At 41.7% G+C, this 13,748-nt stretch overlaps 2 protein-coding genes across 6 annotated transcripts in view; one reads left to right on the top strand and one right to left on the bottom strand.

Moving 5' to 3' along the window:
• Positions 1-564: 564 nt before the first annotated feature.
• On the bottom strand, positions 565-9,581 carry si:ch211-201h21.5 (uncharacterized protein LOC555526 homolog). 3 transcript variants are annotated; one of them, XM_034149737.1, is made up of 6 exons: positions 9,539-9,581; positions 7,915-8,106; positions 4,439-4,621; positions 2,923-3,034; positions 2,710-2,846; positions 565-1,228 (listed from the first exon to the last, which is right to left on the bottom strand). In XM_034149737.1, exons 2-6 carry the CDS (start codon positions 8,098-8,100, stop codon positions 866-868), a joined length of 981 nt encoding a protein of 326 aa, XP_034005628.1. In that variant the 5' UTR covers positions 8,101-8,106; positions 9,539-9,581; the 3' UTR covers positions 565-865. The 3 variants fall into 3 exon arrangements, with proteins under 3 accessions (XP_034005628.1, XP_034005630.1, XP_034005629.1); XM_034149739.1 differs by lacking the exon at positions 9,539-9,581 and adding an exon at positions 9,444-9,462; XM_034149738.1 differs by lacking the exon at positions 9,539-9,581 and adding an exon at positions 9,314-9,408.
• Positions 9,582-9,848: 267 nt separating this feature from the next.
• The window catches only part of LOC117497729 (basic immunoglobulin-like variable motif-containing protein), a 17,757-nt gene continuing 13,857 nt past the window's right edge, over positions 9,849-13,748 (top strand). For 2 of the 3 annotated variants that reach the window (XM_034149736.1, XM_034149734.1), the window contains exons 1-5: positions 9,849-10,070; positions 10,521-11,234; positions 11,728-11,857; positions 13,493-13,588; positions 13,674-13,748. The exon at positions 13,674-13,748 is cut by the window's right edge and continues 30 nt beyond it. In XM_034149736.1, coding sequence (XP_034005627.1) covers positions 10,568-11,234; positions 11,728-11,857; positions 13,493-13,588; positions 13,674-13,748 — 968 coding nt within the window. In that variant the 5' untranslated portion in view covers positions 9,849-10,070; positions 10,521-10,567. Of the gene's footprint in view, positions 11,235-11,727; positions 11,858-13,492; positions 13,589-13,673 lie in introns of all 3 variants that reach the window. The other variant, XM_034149735.1, reaches the window with a different exon arrangement.

Below are 13,748 nucleotides of genomic sequence, written 5' to 3'. Positions count from 1 at the left end.
CTAACCGGTTACCTTGGCGACACACTTTACCTCACATTGACTATATACAGTATTGATTGTCCTTCCTCCTTATCTTCCAACCATTTGGACGCAGACTTGCATTTCCCCATAACGATGTTGTTTAACAACCGGCGTAAACGGACCTTCGCGCGCTATCAAGCAGTGAGCGCGCGATGTCCTGTTCAGATGACGTCAAATCCAACGGGATGCCATAAATAAACTACACAGAATCACACTACACACCTACGCAATGATTACATTCAGGCACACTGTAGAATACAACCTCTTTGGACAATTTATATACTTATTGAAAACAAGCTACAAAATGTAATACCTTGGAAAATGCCGTTTAATACTTTTTAATAGCCTTCATTTTCGCTAAATTGATTTATCAACTTTTAATACTTTTTAAGACCCCGCGGACAACCTGTCACTTTTTATTGATTAAAAAGCCTTTCTAGCTCAATTAAGATCCATTTAAAATTATTTTCTGTATAAATATTTGACCCCAGGGACGTTTATACGTAGATTCTCAGGAAAACTTCAATTTTCTATCCAATTTCACCACGAGCGATTCGATTCTTGGTGGCAAATTGTCTATTTTCGACATTAATGATTAACAAAATACTGTTTTATATAAATCTGGGGAACATATTGAAGACTTGAGGAAGGTTTGTACTGTGCATTTCCAGCAAAACGTAACATTTGTATCTGATTTCCTTCATAACAATTTCCTTCAGGCTGTTTTCCCTCTTCATTCATCACTTCTCCGGCTGCCTGAGAGACTGCAGGAGGAGCCAAACTTTAAAATGTTATCAAATTTCCTTCACAACAATTTCCTTTAGCTTCTTTTAGTCTTCATCAATCACTTCTTCGGCTGCCTCAGAGACTGCAGGAGGAGCCGACTGAACTTCCTGACGTCACACTTTGTGAGCACGGTGACGCTGTGGCTCTTCTTCAGCTGATTGGTGCGATCCAGCGCCATCATGCCTCGGCACAGCGCCCCCTGCAGCTCCACCCTGACGGGGCACTCGATGCTCTGCAGCACCACGTCGGGGTCGATGCAGGCCGCCATGGCGTACGCATCGTAGGAGACGTACCCCGGGCCGAAGTACACGTCCCTCTTGTTCTTCATCGCCTCTTTGGAGTACGCCCGACACTTGGAGGTGATCTTCTTCATGAAGGCCGCAGCCGGAGCGTCCTGGTTGATCAGCTCCTCAAAGAACTCCTAAACAAATTAAATACATTCAATCAGTTAAAGGTTAAATAAATTACCTTTGAATTGTTTTTTTGTAATAACTGGCCCCAGCATGGCCGCCCCACTCTAGTACCGCCACTGCTGTGATGTATTCTGATTTATTATCTTTTTTTCAGGATGGAGGAAATTCTTAAGAGAAACTGATCAATGATTCACGGACGAATGTTGTCTTGTTATATTTAAAGGTCACCTATCATGCTATTTTTAGGCAATAGCATAGGTCTCAGATATATACAAATATATAAAAAACATGTCTATGAAGTGTTTTGCTCAAAATACCAAACAGGTCACCCATTCTAGCCATGCCTCATATCCCTCTATTTCACTTCCTGTTTCAAAAGTGCTGATTTTGGGTATAAAGCTTTAAAAACATAAAAATTGATAGAAAATTAAAAAGGAGGGGTCTGAGCTCATGCGGGACCCGGCAGCTACTGTCTAAACTAAATGCTGCCGTGATGAAACGCCATATCATGGATTATCAAGGATTATTTCTGAAACAGTATGGAGCTCAAAGGCTTTCTCTCTTGCCGGTTATACCACAAGGTGAGTTCCTTTTTATTTCCTGCTTCTTCACACACATGCTCTCCAGTACAGGTTAGCTCTGAGTGTTAGCGATGCTAATGTAAACACAGACCATATTACGTCCAAAACAGTCGGGCATTGTTTCTGATAGCAACGTTTCTGATAGGGCCGTGGGTCCACATTTCAGATATTACGTCATATCGGACGCAAATCTGGATCAGCTCCGTTGTAGCCCCGTTTTTAGAGATTTGGGTACGGAGGAAAAGAGAGAGGGTTTTATTTCTGACGCTGCGTGAGTTCCCTGACACACCGGGGACACATCTTTATGTATTTAATTTTACGTTAAATATTCATGTTTATATATTTATTTTGTATTTATTTATTAAGTTTCAGTATTTATATATAAGGTGTATTTATTTATATAGTGTCTCAATTAAAGGTGGGGTAGGTAAGTTTGAGAAACCGGCTCGAGATACACTTTTTGTTATATTCCATGGAATGCTCTTAACATCCCGATAGCAATGAATATCTGAAGTGCTTTGACAAAAAATACATAAAAAAATGTCATCTGTGGAAGCTGTAGTACTGTAAAAAGTACGACCAATCATCTGAGCCGGCCCGGCTAAAATAACTGGATGGCCTACCTGCCTGTCAGCCTTCCATCTGTGCACAGACTTATCTCATGCCCTCATTGGTCATGTGCGCGTTCGTGTGTGTTGGAGGAGGGGCTCTGTAAGGAAGTGGCAGATTTTTTCCGGCTGTGTATTTTCAAATTCTAGAGCACTCGTGCTGGTTTCTCCAAAATTACCTACCCTACCTTTATGTGATGTATGAACGGCCATAATGTTTAAATATTTTCCGTACATTTTTATTTAGTAACTTCAGTTTCATCCTAACTAACTCTGCTGAGGGTCTTCCCAACATCTCACCCAGGTAAGAGAGTTCCTGCAGGCGTATTCCCACGAGGCGATGTACGTGGTGCAGAGGAACTCCTCCAGAACAATATAGGCCGACTCTGGATCCATAACAAAGTTAAACTCTGCACAAAGTGTCAAGTTTCCTTTTCCTGCAGAGACGAAAATCTGAGTTATAGAAGCGTACGTATTTCATAATAAGAGCCTGTAATGTTCTGTGTGTTTTACCCTCCATGTTGCCTCCCATGATGAACAGGTCTTTGAGCTTTTGGGGGAAACTTGGGTCCAATCTGACGGCTAGAGCGAGGTTAGTGAGCGGGCCGAGAGCCACCAGGGAGATCTGAGGGGGAAGGATTTAGAGGTAACACACTTAGAAATAGTTAGCTGTAAAATAATTCAATCGGTGAAATAATCCGATCATCAAAATATGAAAAAGTAACCCGATTACTTTCCGCTACCTCAATATCAAATGTGAATCATCACAAGAAAAAAGAAATATCAATAAGATGTTTGTTATTTAAGTTTATTATCTATATTAAGAAGAAACCAAGATATTTAGGATCAGAAAATAGATTTTAATTATAAGTAAACCTGCGTTTCATGAAGCATATTCAGGCAGTAGCCTCTACAGTAACAATGAAACACGTGATACTACAGTTTAAAAAAGCAGATATCAAATCTGAGCTGACAGAAAATGCTCCGTTTTAGTTTAACACACATAGTTAAGCTCACACACACTATTTATAGGTTCACATGCTGAATTAAAAAACAGGACAAATGAACCAAAGAAAGTGAAAACCAACACTTAACCCTTCAATGCTTTCTGTATCCTGGGGGAAACAGTCATTTGACAGGCTTGTGTCCGGGTGAAAAATGGGTGTAACATGGGTCTGATAATAGTGTAATATGGGTATAATACGAGTGTAATATGAGTGTAATACGAGTGGAATAATGTCTTACATTAACATGGACTTAATTGGGGTGTATAACAGTGTAATATGAGTCTGATCACAGTGTAATATGGGTGTAACAATAGTGTAATGTGGGTATAATATGAGTGTTATACAGGTGTAATAAAGGTGTAATATGGGTCTATTAACAGTGTAATATGGGTCTGATAACAGTAGTGTAATGTGGGTATAATACGAGTGTTATACAGGTGTATTAATGGTGTAACACAGACTTCATTGGGGTGTAGAACAGTGTAATATAGGTGTAATACAGTGTAATATAGGTGTAATAATGGTGTAATATGTAATGTGGGTATAATATGAGTGTAATACGGGTGTATTAATGGTGTAACATGGATTTAATTGGAGTGTATAACAGTGTAATAATGGTGTAATATGGGTCTGATAACAGTGTAATATGGGTCTGATAACAGTGTAATATGGGTCTGATAACAGTGTAATATGGGTCTGATAACAGTGTAATATGGGTATAACAGTAGTGTAATATGGGTGTAATGTGGGTGTTATAACTGTAATATTGGTGTATTCTAGAAAATAGCAATCAATTCATTTCCCGAAATATGTCCATGTGATTGCCCATTTAAGGGTTGAAGCATTAGCCTACAGAACAGTACAGCTTAGAAGGAAGAAATTAAATCTGATCCTTTTACAACAAACACTATATGCTCTTTTTAGTTCTTAACTAACATTGTGATCCTGCTAGTAATCCCCAAAATATCTTTCTACGTAATCCCGTTACTCCCAAAACCTGCAAAAGAACGTTTTTTCCTCACCTGCTTCTGGTTCTCATTCACCAGTCGGATCATGGCGTTGACTGCATGCTCGCTCTGGATCTTCTCCTCCCAGCGAGGGTCTTTGTCTTCGATCACGTCTCCCAGTCCATCCGTCCCAAAGTGGTCACTGACGGGGTTAATGGCTCCGACCAGAGGACCTGAAGACCCTCGAAACACAGGAATCTGCAACAGAACAGAGGTTTCTTTTCAGTAAAACAAACCTAATTTCCTGAAGATGGAAAGAATTAGATTTTCTCTGAGTGGCTTCTCAAATACATTTGGTAAAATATGGGGCCCTTTTTTTCAAACTGGACGGGTTGTCTCGGGGAGGAGGTGCTGCCGTACTGACATTTATTGTTTATAAAAATGTACTTTTCTTACAGAATACTAAAGTATAAACCCCTCTGTTCACTTACTGGGAATTATTTACACTGTTTGGTGCTCCAGTGAATCCTAAAGTAAGTTCTCGATCAAGTGTCTAATGGCGCATTTCCACTGCAGGGCCTTGCACGGCTTAGTACGGTATAGTTAGGCCTTGGTAGGACTGGCTCACTTTATGCTGCGTTTCCATTACAGTTTAGGAACTGGGGCAGTAACTATAGTAACGCAGTGTAGGCGGAGCCGTGACGTCATCTTCAATGCGAACCACAAAACCAACATCAGCCGTTAGCTGTTAGCACTCAGAGCTCACAGCTCCTCATATCTGTTCAGAAACTAGACAAAAGTGAAACAAGTACAAACCACAGACTGCCTGTGTCATGGCGAATACAGTCGCTGCTTTATTTATGTCTGTATAGGCCGTTGTTGTCAGTGTGGACGGTCGGAGCATATACTGCGTTAGCTTAGCCAATCTCCATTTAGAAAACACGCATTTTAAAAGGTTTTCCCCTGCCGTCTGTCTGCAGACTTGTCAAAGCATTAATTCATGGTTTTTACTAACCGGTATCAGTATGTTGTTACTTCGGCATCATTTTGAAACGTGTATTACAATTAAATCACTGCAACATATGTTCATTTTGTTGTAGTTGCCAGCGATTCTCTCACTAGTTTAGCATACTTAGCCCGGTTGTTGGCCCGGAAAGAACCTCGATTTTGGAGAGCCAGAAAACTGTGAAAAAGTACCCGCTAGCCGGAACTACGCCTAGTGGAAACACAACCAAAAACGGGCCGGGCACGGCACGCTTAAACCGCGCTGTAGTGGAAATGCGCCATTAGTTGCCATTTGTTATATTTGTTTATTTTGTAGCACTTTTGCATTGTGTGTTTTCCTTGTTTTGTTGTCAAAGTAGTGTCACATGTCACAAAACCCCCTTTAAACTCTAACTGACCCCACTGTCTAAACTCAGCGTAGTGGGCAAACATCTCAATGGAGTTGTTCATGTTGTTCAGGCCCTTCTCTTATCAACAGTCAACACTGGTTAGATATTTTAACAATGAACACAATCGCCTTCTAACCTCAGCTTAATAAAATAAGATAAGAAATGCTTTATTGTCCCTGAAAGGCAAATCATCCTGGGCATGTTGCTCTACTAAGTTGTAATGGTCCACTGATAACGCAAATATGGAATCATATAAAAATATATACACTTGTGAAATAGTGACACGCCAAAGCAAACTTTCTTTTTTATATAAGTATCCTTCCACATAACAATTGAGACTATGACACCCCTCTGTTTCAGCCCTGTTTCCAAAGTGCTGATTCTCTGTCTGTTACTTTAGATGAAAATAAGGAGCCCCTCCCCACGCCCCTCTGAGAGAGATTTGGTTAAAAAGAACACAATGGTGGGGGGGGGGGGGGGGGGGGTACCTTGGTTGGCGATTGGCTAATGGTTACACAAGCCAAACAATCGTTATGAGTCTGACATCATAAAGTGGCCAAAATCTGATCAGCTCATTTTCAGACAGGTTTCTATATAAATGGATCAGGACAAAAAGAGAGAGAATCTTTGTTCCTGAAACTTTCAGAGTCTCTTTCCACAGAGGGGACACATGTTGATGTAGAAGAGACATGAAGAAGAGGGGACACATGGTGATGTAGAAGAGACATGAAGAAGAGGGGACACATGTTGATGTAGAAGAGACATGAAGAAGAGGGGACACATGGTGATGTAGAAGAGACATGAAGAAGAGGGGACACATGTTGATGTAGAAGAGACATGAAGAAGAGGGAACACATGTTGATGTAGAGAGACATGAAGAAGAGGGGACACATGTTGATGTAGAAGAGACATGAAGAAGAGGGGACACATGTTGATGTAGAGAGACATGAAGAAGAGGGGACACATGTTGATGTAGAAGAGACATGAAGAAGAGGGGACACATGTTGATGTAGAAGAGACATGAAGAAGAGGGGACACATGTTGATGTAGAAGAGACATGAAGAAGAGGGGACACATGTTGATGTAGAAGAGACATGAAGAAGAGGGGACACATGTTGATGTAGAAGAGACATGAAGAAGAGGGGACACATGTTGATGTAGAGAGACATGAGAAGAGGGGACACATGTTGATGTAGAAGAGACATGGAGAAGAGGGGACACATGTTGATGAAGAAGAGACATGAAGAAGAGGGGACACATGTTGATGTAGAAGAGACATGAAGAAGAGGGGACACATGTTGATGTAGAAGAGACATGAAGAAGAGGGGGACACATGTTGATGTAGAAGAGACATGAAGAAGAGGGGACACATGTTGATGAAGAAGAGACATGAAGAAGAGGGGACACATGTTGATGTAGAAGAGACATGAAGAAGAGGGGACACATGTTGATGTAGAAGAGACATGAAGAAGAGGGGACACATGTTGATGTAGAAGAGACATGAAGAAGAGGGGGACACATGTTGATGTAGAAGAGACATGAAGAAGAGGGGACACATGTTGATGTAGAAGAGACATGAAGAAGAGGGGACACATGTTGATGTAGAAGAGACATGAAGAAGAGGGGACACATGTTGATGTAGAAGAGACATGAAGAAGAGGGGACACATGTTGATGTAGAAGAGACATGAAGAAGAGGGGACACATGTTGATGTAGAGAGACATGAAGAAGAGGGGACACATGTTGATGTAGAAGAGACATGAAGAAGAGGGGACACATGTTGATGTAGAAGAGACATGAAGAAGAGGGGACACATGTTGATGTAGAAGAGACATGAAGAAGAGGGGACACATGTTGATGTAGAAGAGACATGAAGAAGAGGGGACACATGTTGATGTAGAAGAGACATGAAGAAGAGGGGACACATGTTGATGTAGAAGAGACATGAAGAAGAGGGGACACATGTTGATGTAGAAGAGACGTGAAGAAGAGGGGACACATGTTGATGTAGAAGAGACATGAAGAAGAGGGGACACATGCTGATGTAGAAGAGACATGATGAAGAGGGGACACATGTTGATGTAGAAGAGACATGAACAAGTGGATTTTGCATAATAGGTGACCCTTAAATGTTTTATCTGGCTTGAGTGAACTCACCCCCTGGCGCTGGCAGACGTCGAGCACCATCAGGACGTTTTGACACACGTGATCCACTGCGGCGTTCCCGAACACGCAGGTGAGCGCCAGGACGTCGATGTTCGGAGCGGCGAGCGCCATCATGACGGCCTGAGCATCGTCGATCCCACAGTCCGTGTCGATGATCACCTGCTTCCTGTCCGCCATGGTGTCCTGGAAACAAACATAATAAATCTGATTAAATCACAGCATTGGCGGTACTAGATTGGATCAGGGGGGCCATTTGGGGGACGAAAGAGACAAAGACAGTGTTGAAGATTTCAATTTTTTGTTAGGTATAAAGTCATAGCGCACAAAATAAACAAAAACATAATTGGTATTTGTTTCAGTTACAAAGTTTGTGTTAGTATCTTAGTTAAAATGTCATTACAGAAGCGGCAGTGGCTCAGTCTGTAGGGACTGGAACCAAATGGTCGCTGAGTGTGTACAGCTGGAGAGGAGCCGGTCCACGTCCTGGCGCTGGTCAGACTGGCAGCCTATCTGCTCTGGCCAGGGTTCATACACTTTTTCACCAATGATTTTCAATGACTTCTCCATGACCTTTACATCATTTTCCATGTGTGCTGTGTGTGTATTAAACTATGTATAAACGTGGATACAAGTGGAAAACTGAATTTCCTCCTAGGGGGATTAATACAGGTTAATCTTGATCTTCTAATTACTATTTTAAAAGATAAATGTTTTCATAGACTCTTCTTTTGGAGGGGGGCCACAGGGGGTCAAAGCTCAGTGTTACAGGCGCACTGGACCCTGTAAGCCAAGTAACTTATCAGCAGTTCAGACGACTGCAACACGGTAATACAAGATTATGAGTTTCTTTTGATTGCTAATAATAAGATTGCAAACAAATGTAATACAAAAAGTAATTGTATAAATGGAAATAATCCACTGGGAAACTTTCATTGGGATATCTAGTAGTTACATTTTCTACCTATTCACCCGTAGTTTGTACACAATCTGTGAATTTCTCTCACTTTGGGAGCACTTACACACACCAAACTTTCCCGTGTAATTCCTATTTATATTCTTATGCTTATCACAGAGGGCTTAAAGTTCTTAAAACTGAATTTGGGGCGTGGCTCTATCCAATGTTGACATTTCTGCTCAGGAAATGTATGCAAACCAGGGCATATTTAATAAGAAAAAGCATACAACACATATGTTTTCAGAACACTTGTAATACAAAAAACAATTGTGTTGATGTCAGTAATCACTTGGGAAGTTTTATGGTGATATCTATTAGTAATTAGTTTTACACTTCTTATCTGTAACTTCTCTCCTTAACACTACAGGTGGTAAAAGCTTTGAAAACATGCAGGAAACATACATATTATAGTGAGATATGTCTTCTATAACTAACCTACTAACAACTTCCTCCAGTGTCTTCATACAAAAATCTGTGCAGATAGTTGTGTAATTTATTTTCGTTGTTTTCACACCCAGTAAACTACAGACAACTGGATTAATACACAAACCACATTTTCATTTACCAAGTAGTCAGGAAGTGTGTGTTCGACTTACTATTAAATAAGTTGAAGAAGTTATTGTAAAATTATTGTCTTTTTAAAAGATTGTTCAGACTTACCTTCTGTCTGTAAAATGAGGTTTACAGAGACACTGAAAAGCGCTTTTGTGATTGGTTTAAACTGTTGGGTCATTACATGTTTCACTAACACGAGATGCAGCCAGCATTCATAAAAGTGACAAAATGGATATTTAAAATATATTTAATGTTATAGAATAATATACACTAATCAGTAAGTTACTACAGTTCCGATTGCGTATGACTACATATTTTACTTTTTTTTTTTAAACGTTGTTATCAATCTTTAACTATTTCTGAACACCCCTGTGTCCTCTCAGAATGGTTCAGTCCTGTAAAGCTGCACCGGAAGCAGAGGTTTCGGCTCAGCATGGAGGCCGTGTCGGATTTGTTATTATCGTTTATTGTTTATCTTGTGTTAAGCTAATGTGTACCTGTAGTTAAGGATGTGTGGGTGACATGTTAAAGATTTAAACCTCAGTTTGGGCCTAAAACAAGAGGAGATGTGAGGATAGATAGTGATGAAATAGCAGCTGGGCGTGTTTACAGTACAGCTGTTAGTGTTTAGGCTCAGGTGAGTTACTGTCTATCTGCAGGAGGATGAGTAATAGTTATTAGAGGATGCTGTGTAATGTGGCTGTGGGTTATGTTATGCTGCTTTGTTCAGGCAAATACAAGATGTGCTTCTGAATCAAATTAGACAGTAAAGAAACACACTTATTAGACAACACTTACAGTACATTGATTTAATTTGGTGTTATGACCTAACAACACCGTTATTTTTACTATTCTTTTTGTTGTTGCATGGACAGAATATGAGACATGCAAAATGCTTTACTTAGAAGCAAGATACACTGACTATAAGCCTCTATTTGTTGTTTATTTTTATGTCAATGTGTGGTCATTGTATGTCTTGTTGTAATTGCTTCGTGTCTTTGTAGTCATTTTGTGTATTATTTAGCTAATTGTGTGTCTCTCGGTAGTCATTTTGTGTCTCTTGGTTGTCTTATCTTCTCATCCCCAGAAAACCCATCCATCCCTTCTCCATCACCAATCACCCGTGGCGTTTCGATGCCTAACGCCTCAGAAGGTCAGGGGTCAAACCTCCCCGGGCCCTCGGACCCCCCCTCTGTGCTTCAGAGGCCCCCGGACACAGAGGACGAGAAGAACCGCAGCCTGATGATGGCAAGGGAAGCTGCGAGAGTTCGGAGAGCCTCCAGCGCCGAAATAACCCACCTCCCCTGGACCTGCCCCGTCACTCACTCCAGGGAGAAGTTCTACACCGTGTGCTCCGACTACGCTCTGCTGAACCAGGCGCCGTCCGTGTACCGGCCCGCGGACATCTCCAACGTCTCCATCTCCAACACCTCCAACAACCCCAACACCTCCAACATCTCCATCTCCAACACCTCCAACAACCCCAACATCTCCAACATCTCCAACACCTCCAACACCTCCAACAACCCCAACACCTCCAACATCTCCAACGTCTCCATCTCCAACACCTCCAACACCTCCAACATCTCCAACGTCTCCAACTCCAACCTGCAGGACGGGAAGCCCAAACCTGAAGAGGAGTTCAGCGCCGGCCCCTCGGATGCTGCGGGGTCCGATGGAGACGGAGATGGATACGGAGACGGAGACGGAGACATGGTGGAAGTGTTGTCCAAACCTATCCTGGCCTGGGAGATAGACACCACAGACTTCAACGCTGTGCTCACTAGAAAAATCCGAACAAGTAAGAAGCGTGTTGTTACAGGGTGATGCAGGGTGATGTGTTTTTGTGGTCCAAACCTTAAAGTGGCATCTTCCTGGTTCCCTCGGAAAAAGCTAATGGGATTTTATATCACACAAAATAAGACCTGTGGCAAACAAAGGTTTACGATACTTTCACATTCTGTTTAGCAGGATAATCTCCACATATCAACACCACACTTTATGATATTTAAGGCGTAAATGCAACTGGCAGAAGTAAAAAAACTAAAGTAAGGGTACAAAGGAACTACATGACGTTTAGATTAGACACTTAGAAGGTTATAGTTATATTCAGAACTGACTGAAAAATTGAAAATAATATTTATATATCATTTATTTTGTGCATTATTTTTATAATTTTGCCATCACCTAAAGATGCCACACCTGCTTGAGATATCAGGATATTAAATAATGTGTCTGTTCTTTAACTGTTGAACATTGATTAAGCCTCCCTTTAACTGTTGTGTATTTTTCAGGTAACGTGAAGAAGAGCAGCTCAAAGAAGATGAAGTCCTCAGACAGACAGAGCAGGAACCTGCAGGACGTCGCTCCTCCCGCCTCGCAGGAGGACATCAAACAGAGGAAAGTGCTCGACCTCAGGAGATGGTAAACTTATATTATAATCATTTACATCAGGCTTTAAGAGAGGCAGCAAAAACATGCAACCAAGACACGTCTCAGGATCAACTTTCAAGGTTCAAGGTTCTTTATTTGTCAAACGAACATAGCTACAGTGTAGTTATGTCGATGAACATCTTGTGTCACAGGCTTCTCCAACAGAGCAACACAAAACACAGATGAACAGAAAAATATAGTGCAAGTAAATAGTAAATACAAGAAGAAAATTTAAAAAAAAAAGTGAAATAGTGCAATAAGAGTCTATATGCAAGTCATTGAAATGATATATTAGGTAAATAGATCAATATGTTTTAAGTAGCAGCCAGATGAATGTTATGGATGTTGTTTCAACAGTTCAGGTGTTTAACAGTCTTATTGCCTGTGGGATGAAACTGTCTCTGTGTCTGGTGGTTTTAGTCCGGATGCTTTAGACGGCAGCAGACAGAACAGTTTGTGGCTGGGGTGATGGGGGTCTTTGATAATCCGGAGGGCTTTCTTCCTGAGCCGCTGGGAGTAAAGGTCCTCCATGGATGGCAGCTCCGTCCTGGTGACGTTCTGTGCAGTTTTCACCACCCTCTGTAAAGCCTTACGGTTGAGGGCGGTGCAGCTGCCGTACCAGGCCGTGATGCAGCCAGTCAGGATGCTCTCTATGGTGCACCTGTAGAAGGTCAGGATACTCTCTATGGTGCACCTGTAGAAGGTCAGGATACTCTCTATGGTGCACCTGTAGAAGGTCAGGATACTCTCTATGGTGCACCTGTAGAAGGTCAGGATCCTCTCTCTATGGTGCACCTGTAGAAGGTCAGGATGCTCTCTATGGTGCACCTGTAGAAGGTCAGGATCCTCTCTCTATGGTGCACCTGTAGAAGGTCAGGATACTCTCTATGGTGCACCTGTAGAAGGTCAGGATACTCTCTATGGTGCACCTCTAGAAGGTCAGGATACTCTCTATGGTGCACCAGTAGAAGGTCAGGATCCTCTCTCTATGGTGCACCTCTAGAAGGTCAGGATACTTTCTATGGTGCACCTGTAGAAGGTCAGGATGCTCTCTCTGGTGCACCTGTAGAAGGTCAGGATGCTCTCTATGGTGCACCTGTAGAAGGTCAGGATGCTCTCTATGGTGCACCTGTAGAAGGTCAGGATGCTCTCTATGGTGCACCTGTAGAAGTTGCAGAGTATCCTGGAGTCCATGTTGAACCTCCTCAGCCTGCGGAGGAAGAAGAGCCGCTGTTGAGTCCATGTCGGGTCCTCAGTGATGTGGACACCGAGGAACCTGAAGCTGCTGACTGTCTCCACTATCTTTCATATCTTGTTAAAGTATTAAAACACCACATCGTCCCAATACTGTTTCTTTTTCATATTTTAAGATGAAGCAGTTTATAGACTTTTACTAATTAACAGCAGTTATGCGTGGTGCTTTAAACGTCAACTTTAAAATGGCATGTTAACGTGTGAAAATGGTAGTTTTAATACACAGAGGTTTGGTTGAGGAATTTAACAAAAAATCTATTTATTCATTGTGTCATGAAAAGTTGACCTCTGTTGTATACACAGTATCTACAAATGTGTCTTAAAAATATAAAACATGAACCTATTATTGTTTATCGTGTCTCTGATTTGCAGGTATTGCATCAGCCGGCCTCAGTACAAGACTTCCTGTGGCATCTCCTCTCTCATTTCCGTCTGGAACTTCCTGTACAGCACTCTGGGGGCAGGGAGGTGAGTAACGTCTCTCACACTTCACCTAAACAAAAAACACATCTGCTCCAACAATAACATTTCTTTTTGTTATTTGCTTTGCCAGTTTACCCCCCCTCTCTCAGGAGGAGGCTCTGCATATCCTGGGTTTCCAGCCGCCTTTTGAAGAAATCAAGTTTGG

This window comes from Trematomus bernacchii, unplaced genomic scaffold (assembly GCF_902827165.1).
Source record: "Trematomus bernacchii unplaced genomic scaffold, fTreBer1.1, whole genome shotgun sequence".
Taxonomy (NCBI): Eukaryota; Metazoa; Chordata; class Actinopteri; order Perciformes; family Nototheniidae; genus Trematomus; species Trematomus bernacchii.
Note: the sequence above shows the minus strand (reverse complement) of the source record. Positions and strands in the feature narration are given on the sequence as shown.